An 8,658-nucleotide genomic window follows, 5' to 3' on the forward strand; every position below is an offset into this window, starting at 1 on the left:
GACACTGAGCCCACACCCTGCACCGCTAATAACCTGCTCCCGAACCACCCCATTCCATCCCATTCCATCCCGTCCCATCCTATCCCATCCATCCTGTCCGATCCCATCCCATCCAACCCGTCCTATCCCATCCATCCTGTCCCATCCCACCCCATCCCATCCCAACCTGTCCTATCCAATTCATCCTGTTCCATCCCATCCCATGCCATCCCATCCCATCCCACCCCATCCATCCCATCCCATCCCATCAACCTGTCCTATCCCATCCACCCTGTCCCATCCCATCCCATCCCATCCCATCCCGTCCTACCCCACCCCACCCCGTCCCATCCCGTCCCATCCCACCCAGGGCTGGTGGCCACAGCACAGCCCAGGGGACCCCAGCTCACCCCAGTGCTCTGTATCTCGCATCGGTCCCCACCAGCTCGGTAAAGCCTGCTGGGACACCAGGGCCACTCCGGCTCTTGGGGCTCGGCAGGACACGGCCCGTGGGGCACAGCCCCGCTTTGGGGGTCACCTCCCGGGGTGAGGCCCTCGTACAGGGACAGCGGGAACAGGCGGTGGCTCAGGGACACCCGCAGGCAGCTCCGCTCCCCCGGCTGGGCAGCAGCCAGAATGTAGCACACCCCGGGGGCTCGCGGGTATTTACACGCCCCCCGAGCCGCCGCCGCGTGGGCAATGGCGTGGGGTCCCGCAGGGTCCCCGGTCCCCGAGGCGTGGCAGTGCCCCAGCCCGCTTTTGGTGAATTTGCCGCCGCCGCCCTCTCCACGTTGCGGGGGCCGCCCCGCGGGACGCGGCCACGCGTGACCCGTCCCCGCGGGTCCCGCTCCCGCGCCCGACGGGCGGGGCGCGAAGTTTGGCGGTGACGTCAGGAGGGGGCGGGGCGCCCGGGGGGGGCGGGGCCCCGCGGTCCCGCCCCCCCCCCAACTTGCCGCGCCGGGCGCGCGGGGCCGCGCCGCGACGGACCGACGGCTGGGTTCGGCTCGGCTCGGCTCGGCTCGGCTCGGCACCGACCCCGCGCGGGAGGGAGGGAGGGGCGCGCAGCCCCCCCCGAGCGGCGGCCCCGGGCCGCGGCCCCCCTTTGCGGTCGGAGAGGCGTGCAGGTGAGCGCGGCGCCGCGCCGGGACAGCCCCGAGCCGAGCCGAGCCGAGCCGAGCCGTGCCGGTCCGTGCCGTGGGCGGGGGGGGCCGGGCCCGGGGTGGGGGGCGTTGCTGGGATTTGGCACTTGTTGGCCCGGAACTGCCCCACACTCTTCCCCCCCCATCCCGCTGGCCCGGGACACCCCGGCGGGGCCGTGCCGGTCCGTGCCCGGGTGCGTGTGCGCCCCGACGGCAGCCCGCTGCCGCCCCGCCGGCACCCTCCGTCCCGCAGACCCCCAGCCCCGACGGGCGCCGCGGGCACGGCGAGATGCCGGGGCACGGTGAGATGCCGGAGCCCGGCTCCCCCCTGCTCGCCCCCCCCGGACCGTTCCTGACCCGCTGCCGGCGCCGCGTCCAGCGCGGAGCCCGGAGAGCCCGGCCGGCCCCGGGGCGGGCGGTGCTGCCGGGGTCCCCCTGCCCCTCTCTCCCGCAGCCCGCTCCCTTCCCGCTGCCGCATCGCTCCGAACCGGCCACGGCCGAGACCTCCCCTGCGGTGCGCGGCCCGGACTGCACCTCCGCACCCCCCCCCGGGGCTGGGGGGTGGTGGGCTCCGGCCCGGCCCCGCGGGGCGGTGGGGCTCCCTCAGCCCTGCCTCTGCCCCAGCCCGGGAGCTCCTGCGGGCAGCGCGGGGCTGGCGCAGCCCCTCCGCCTCCCCGCTGCCTGCTGCTGCCTGCACTAGCAATATTTCGGTCCATCTCGGCCCGGCTGCGTTTGTGCCTCTCCCCGGTACATCCTTCCCCCGGGCTGAGGGGGGCGGGATGGCAGCAGGGACCCCCCCCACGGACACGTCCAGGGCGGCTGCAGGTGGAAGTGGGGCTGGAGACAGAGCGCTGGCCGGTGGCACCCCACGCTGTGGGGCAGAGCCGGGGCCCGGGGGGCTGGGGGGGCCCCGGTGGGCTGGGGGGGCCGCTGGCGAGGGCTGCGCGGCTGCGTCATCCCTCCGTGCCATCCGCACCCGGCCACCCACTTCCCCGCTATTGTCTTACACCCGCTGTTGCTTCTGCTCCCAAATTAGACGCTTTGTGGGGGGGGGGGCTGGCTGTGCGCGGGTGCCAGCGCAGCACCCAGCTTCCCCCCTCAGCACCCCAGGGAGGGAGCGCTCACCCCTTCGCCCACCCCTTGTCTGGGTGCCCCTGCCACGGCGGGAGTGCTCTCACCTGTGGGGCACAGGTGCTGGCCCCGATGTGGGGCTGGGCGCCAGCCTCCCTTGCGGGGTACCCCGGGTGCGCTGAGCCCCTGCAAGCCAGCCTGGGGCAGGGGAGGGTGCCGGTGCTCAGCCCCGGCAGGATGGGTCCCTGCTAAACGAACGGGAACTAATTTTATGAGCGCAGATTAGCTGAGCGCTCGCAGGGACAGCAATAAAATCCCGATACATCATCCCGCCCGTGTCCCCTTCCCGGCTAATCCTGGCATCATGCCGCCGGCGCTGGCAGCCTTCCCATCCACCCGCAGGCCAGCTCTGCCTCTGCTGGCCCGCGGCACCCAGCCCGCTGCCACACCAGCGGCTGCCAGGACAGCCCTCGTCCCCCTTGGCCGGGCACGGTGGCACGGCAGAGCTGGCGTCGGCATGGCACAGGGACGCAGAGGTGCCAGGCAGGGCACGTTTGCCGGGGAGGCTGTTGGGATGAGCCGAGCATGGGCTGGAAAGTCTCACCCGGTCTGTGGCGCAGGGAAGGGTGTTCCATGGATATTCTGCTTCTCTTTGGGGAGTGGGTGCACCCTGAGCGGGACGGGGACAGGTGCCCTTGCCTGGCATGGGCTTTCCCAGCAGGAGGGTGCCCGGGTGTCGTGTGAGGTGGGAGCACCCATCCTGCGGGCATTGCTTGGGCAGGCATGGAGGCAGGTCAGCCCTGAGGGATGGAGGCAGGAAGGAGCATCCCCCGTTCCCTGGCTCGCTGCACCCACGTCCCACCCAGATTTGGGGTCATTCACCCCAGGGAGTGCTTAGGTGCATGCCCTGGGTGCTACGGGCAGGACCACCTTCCTCCCGGGGCCCGTGCAGCAGGGACGGGGCCATGCACCCGCAGGTGGGTCGGGTGCTGCCGGGTGCTGCCCGTCCCTGCCCCCTCCAAAGGATGTGCCGCTTTCTGCATCTCCAGCTCCCATTGCCATAGCAACAGGCTCAGCGCTTGGGTACCCGCGATACCGGCTCCCGCATCCCGCACTGCCATCCTGCCCGTGGTCCTCGCCGCCGGGCCCCGGGCGCTGCCGGCACAGCACAGCGAGGCCGGCGTGTCGCAGCGTGGTGTTTTGGGAGCTTTAACACCAGGCGATGGGTGCCTCCAGCATCGTGCCAGCATCCCATTGTGGGGTCCCGCTCGGGCCCATCCAAGAGGGCTGGGGGGGGCCTGGGAGCCCTTTCTCCTTCTGAGCCGTCAGAAAATAACGTCAGTTGAAACTTCTTCCCACTAATGGGGTGGGAAAGGGAAAAAACCACTTTATGGGACCTGGTTTTTGCTGGGAAGCTTTTGAGCAGGGTCTGGTTTCAAAGGGCTCCCGGCAGGAAAGCAAGGGGCAAACCGTCGTTCCTAAAGGGCCGGAGGAGCCGGGGCTGGTGTCCTGTCTGCTGCCGGCGGCGGGAAGCCTGGCACTGCCGAACCGCGGTGCCCACCTGCCCGGTGCTGCAGTGGGGCCGTCAGGGCTGGTAAGAGTTGGGGAGCTGAGGCTGGTGTAACTCGCTGCACCTGTAACGGTGTGCGACGATGCTCCCTGGGGAAGCCCCGGCTACGGAAATGTCACCGCGGGGCAAAACCAGGCTGAGAAATGGGAAAGGGTCCGTCTGCCTCCGCTTGCCTCCCCAGCGGGTGCTCCAGGCTCTGCGCTAGCCCTGGCTACTTAATAAATTATTAATGATCTGCAAACGAGAGCCGGAGGAGCCAGCTTGTGGCCGCGCCGGCAGCCCGAGCCCAGGCAGAGCGGCCGGACGCCGCGGGGATGGACGTACATCAGTGAGGCTGGGCATGTGGCGGCTTGCGGCAGCCAGGGAGCACGAGCAGCCACCGCACCTCGTCAGGTTTTACGTTAATTAGTGCAGCTCGGGGGTGGCCTGGTGCGGCTCCAGGGGGGCCGGCGGTGCCGGGGCGCTCACCGCCTCTCCCTGCCTTGCCAGCACCGGGCCCTGCGATGCCGTTTGGCTGCGTGACGCTGGGAGACAAGAAAGATTATAACCAGCCGTCCGAGGTGACCGACAGATATGACCTGGGCCAGGTCATCAAAACGTGAGTTGGTCCCTCCCCAGTCCCGGGGGTGCCCCGGGGACCCCAACACCTGCGTGCCCCAGGCTGAGGAGCAGCACCATGCTGCCCGCGGGGGCTGGCGGGGTGCCGGTCCCCAGCTGGGATGGGCAGGGTGCATTTCGGGGTGGCTGTCCCCTAATTAATCCCTCTCGCTGGCGGGCGCGGGGGGGTATTCACCACCAAGGAGGGCAACGAGGTTTCCCTGCTGCTGCCGGCTGCAGCCGAGCGGCTCCCCGTATCCCTCCCTCCTCCCTGGCAGATCTGCAGGGATTGCAGCAATTCCGCACGATCCCGGCTCCCCGCAGCGCTCCGGGGAGCAGGAGGGTTCTGCTCCGGCAAAGGAAAGGGCAGATATCATTTGAGGGGGAGCGGAGCGCTGCTGCTTCCCCCCAACTTTTATTGCCGTGCTGGGGGACCCATGAGGAAGCGCTCCACAAAATGAAGCCCCAGACCCATTGAGGGCGGTTTGACCCCAAAACACGTGCCAGAAATTTTTCCGTCGGCTTCCGAAACACGGGGACTGCTTGGCCGTGGGTCACGCCTGGCAGGGTGACGCTGGGTGGCAGCGGGGACCTTTTTGGGTGCCCTCAGAGCTTTGCTCCGTCCTCTGGGCAGCCTGTCCCAACACCCGTGAGTCCCAGATCCCCTGCACCCAGGGGAGCGGCCACGAGGATTTCGGCACTGGAGGGTTGGAAAGCCAAAGGCTTTGCCGGAGCGGTGCCAAGTGCCCCCCGCGGGCTCCCCCACGGCTCCTGCCCAGCCACTGGGCTCGAGCACCATTAATAATAGAACAGAAATATTGCAGCATCCCCGGGCAACCGGCACGTCTCCCCTTCTTTCTTCCCGACCGCGGTGCTCGTGTTGATGCTGTTCTGCCCCGGCTCGGGCGGCTCCGCAGCGGGTCCTACCCCCGCTGCCACGGGCAGGGGGCTTTTTAATCAGCAAATTTTCCCCCTTCCCTATCAATTTGCTCATTCCAGGTTGATTCCTTCTCACTGCCCTTTTTTTTTTAATCCCTCTGCTCCGGAGAGGTTTTTAGCCGCAGCTTCCTTCCACCCCTGCGGCATCTCCCCTCGCTGTTGGGATGGGGGGGATGCTGGTGGGCTCGGGGACCACCCCAGCACCCCGAGCTCAGCGGTCCCTGGGGGGGTGACGGCTGCGGGCGCCCTTCCAGGGAGGAGTTCTGTGAAATCTTCCGTGCCAAGGAGAAGACAACGGGGAAGCTGTACACCTGCAAGAAGTTTCTGAAACGGGACGGGCGGAAAGTGCGGAAGGCGGCCAAAAACGAGATCATCATCCTCAAAATGTGAGTGCCGTGGCCGGGGGGGGGTCCCATGCTGCCGGGCAAGCGGGGATCCCCCGCTCACCCGCCCCATCTCTCTGCAGGGTGAAGCACCCCAACATCCTGCAGCTGGTGGACGTCTACATCACCCGCAAGGAGTATTTCATCTTCCTGGAGCTGTAAGTTTGGGGGGGACGGGGGGGTCTGGCTGGGGGTGCCCCTGCCGGGGGGGGGGTCTCGGCAGAGCTGCTGTCGGCAGGGCCACCGGCCGGGAGGTCTTCGACTGGATCCTGGACCAGGGTTACTACTCGGAGAGGGACACCAGCAACGTCATCCGGCAGGTGCTGGAGGCCGTCGCCTACCTGCACTCGCTGAAGATCGTCCACAGGAACCTCAAGGTGGGTGGTGGGGGGGTGGGAGCACCCATGGGTGCTGGCGTGCCCCCCGCCCCGGCGCTCACAGCCCCTGTGCCAGCAGCTGGAGAACCTGGTGTACTATAACCGCCTGAAGAACTCCAAGATCGTCATCAGCGACTTCCACCTGGCCAAGCTGGAGAATGGGCTCATCAAGGAGCCCTGCGGCACCCCCGAGTACCTGGGTGGGTGAGAGCCAGCCGGGCGGGCGCACAGGGTTGGGTGGCACTGCTGGGGTCCCAGCAGGTCCCTGATTCTCCCTGCCACCCTGGGGACCGGTCCTGAGGGCTCCTGTCGGGTCCCTGCTGATGGTCATGGGTGCTCCTGTCGGATCCCTCCCACTCCCCATCACCCCAGGGCTGATCCTGGGTGCTCCCGACGGGTCCCTCCTGCTCCCCATCACCCCAGGAGCTGATCCTGGGTGCTCCTGGCGGGTCCCTCCTGCTCCCCATCACCCCAGGGGTCAGGGGGTTGGGGACCCTGGGCCATGGCCGCTCTCCTGTCCCTCGCAGCTCCGGAGGTGGTGGGACGGCAGCGGTACGGGCGGCCGGTGGACTGCTGGGCCATCGGCGTCATCATGTACATCCTGTGAGTGCGGGGCGAGGGCCGGGGCGGCCACGGGGGGCCGGGGGCCAGGGGCCAGGCTGAGGCCCCCGCCCCGTCCCCCAGTCTCTCGGGGAACCCCCCCTTCTACGAGGAGGCGGATGAGGAAGACTATGAGAACCATGACAAGAACCTCTTCCGCAAAATCCTGGCTGGGGACTATGAGTTCGACCCGCCGTACTGGGACGACATCTCGCAGGCGGGTGAGCCCCACGCCGGGGCGGGGGACACAGGGTCCCACGTTGTCCCCCCCCGGCGCTGACTTCCCCGCCCTGTGCCCCCAGCCAAGGAGCTGGTGACGCGCCTGATGGAGGTGGAGCAGGACCAGCGGATCACGGCAGAGGAGGCCATCTCCCACGAGTGGTGAGGGGCGGCAGGGGCGGGTGGGAGGCCGGGGGGCTGGCGGGGGCTGCTCACCCCTCCCCGCCTCCCCAGGATCTCTGGCAATGCCGCCTCCGACAAGAACATCAAGGACGGTGTCTGCGCCCAGATCGAGAAGAACTTCGCCCGGGCCAAGTGGAAGGTGGGTGGGAGCGCCCCGTGCCTCAGTTTCCCCTCTCAGCCGAGCCCATTCCCCCATCACGGGGCTGCCAGCCCGGGGTGGGGGGGCTGCCAGCCCCTGCAACCCCGTCAGCCCCCAGCAGGCATCCCCGGTGGGGGACCTGATGCCCCGGTGAGGGGTCCAGGAACAGGGGAGCGCCCGCACCCCACGGCCCCCCGCCTCTCCCCCCGCAGAAAGCCGTGCGAGTGACCACGCTCATGAAGCGCCTGCGGGCGCCTGAGCAGACGGAGACGGCCCCGGCGCCGGCCACAGCCGCTGCCACCACCACTGCCACCGCCGCCACTGCCACCGCCGCCACGGACACTGCGGCCCCCGCGGCCCCCAGCACGCCGCCCACCGCCGCGCAGCCCCCGGCCCCCGGCACGCCGCCCGCCACCACGTGTAACGGGGACGGGGCTGCCACCGGTGCCACCGCCACCACCGAGTCCCCCAGCGAGCAAACCGGCTGAGTGGTGGCGGCACCCGTGTCCCCCCTCTGTACATAACCCCCAGCATGGTCCCCCCGCGCCCCCGCCTGCGCCCCCTTTTCTACGTGCCCCGACGGAGAGCCGGCCGCGGGGCAGTGCCCTGCATGGAGCCCGTCCTCCCTGGCCCCCCCCCGGCCCCTCCTGGCCCCCTCGGTGGCTTTGCCGGTCGGTCTGTCCCCCCGCTGCTCTCTCAGTCTGTCCCCCGCCACCGTCCCCCCGCGGGGATGCCCAGAGATACGGGGCAGCCCCCCCCGGCCGCACGCCCCACAGGGCTGGGGGGGCGTCGCGCGGGGCCCCCCGGGACACGCGTGCATGTGCGGGACCGCAGGTGGGGCCGCGCGGGACGGAGGGGGGGCCCCGGCGGGCAGAGCACCTGGCACCCCCTCTCTGTCCCGGAGCCCTGGGGGGGCGCATGGCAGGGGGCGAGGGAGCACGGGCCCCCCCCGCCCGGGGGCAGCCACACGGCCGCCCACGCCTTGTGTCTGGAGGGTCCCAAATGCCCCCCCCCGTGTCCCCCTCACCCCGGTCCCCGCTTCCCTCCCTCGCAGCTGCATGCCTGCAGGGCCGGCTCTGCCTGCGGCTGCCGCCGGCGCCCCGCGTGCCCGCGCCCCCGTGCGCCCCCCGCGCGCCCCCCGCGCCCCCGCGCTGTATCTCTGGCAAATAAAGACCCCGCTGAGGACAAACTGAGACAGCACCAGCGCCGCCTGCCCTGTCTCTCTGTGGGGCCCGGGGTCTGGTATCAGCCCTGCCAGGGCTGAGTGAGGCGGGGCGGCCCGGGCAGGCTGGAAGCGACATGACCGCCCAGGCTGTAGGGGCGGCGGGGCCCTGTGGTAGCTTGTCCCGGCCACCCCCCGGGAAGGAGCTTCGCGGCCCAGCTGCCATCGTTAGGCTTCAGGGTACACGGGAGCGGAGACCTGGGGGCGCGGAGACCTGGGGGCGCGGCCCCGCCCCCGCCC

General features: G+C 70.1%; 1 protein-coding gene across 1 annotated transcript; it reads left to right on the forward strand.

Moving 5' to 3' along the window:
• The first annotated feature begins 4,254 nt into the window (after positions 1–4,254).
• On the forward strand, positions 4,255–8,398 carry CAMKV (CaM kinase like vesicle associated). The gene is made up of 10 exons (XM_075159294.1): positions 4,255–4,357; positions 5,550–5,681; positions 5,762–5,836; positions 5,917–6,055; positions 6,135–6,255; positions 6,583–6,658; positions 6,740–6,876; positions 6,958–7,036; positions 7,109–7,196; positions 7,409–8,398. The coding sequence occupies exons 1-10, from the start codon at positions 4,263–4,265 to the stop codon at positions 7,682–7,684; spliced, it is 1,218 nt and encodes a 405-aa protein (XP_075015395.1). The 5' UTR covers positions 4,255–4,262; the 3' UTR covers positions 7,685–8,398.
• Positions 8,399–8,658: the final 260 nt, after the last annotated feature.

This window comes from Calonectris borealis, chromosome 10 (assembly GCF_964195595.1).
Source record: "Calonectris borealis chromosome 10, bCalBor7.hap1.2, whole genome shotgun sequence".
Lineage (NCBI taxonomy): Eukaryota > Metazoa > Chordata > Aves > Procellariiformes > Procellariidae > Calonectris > Calonectris borealis.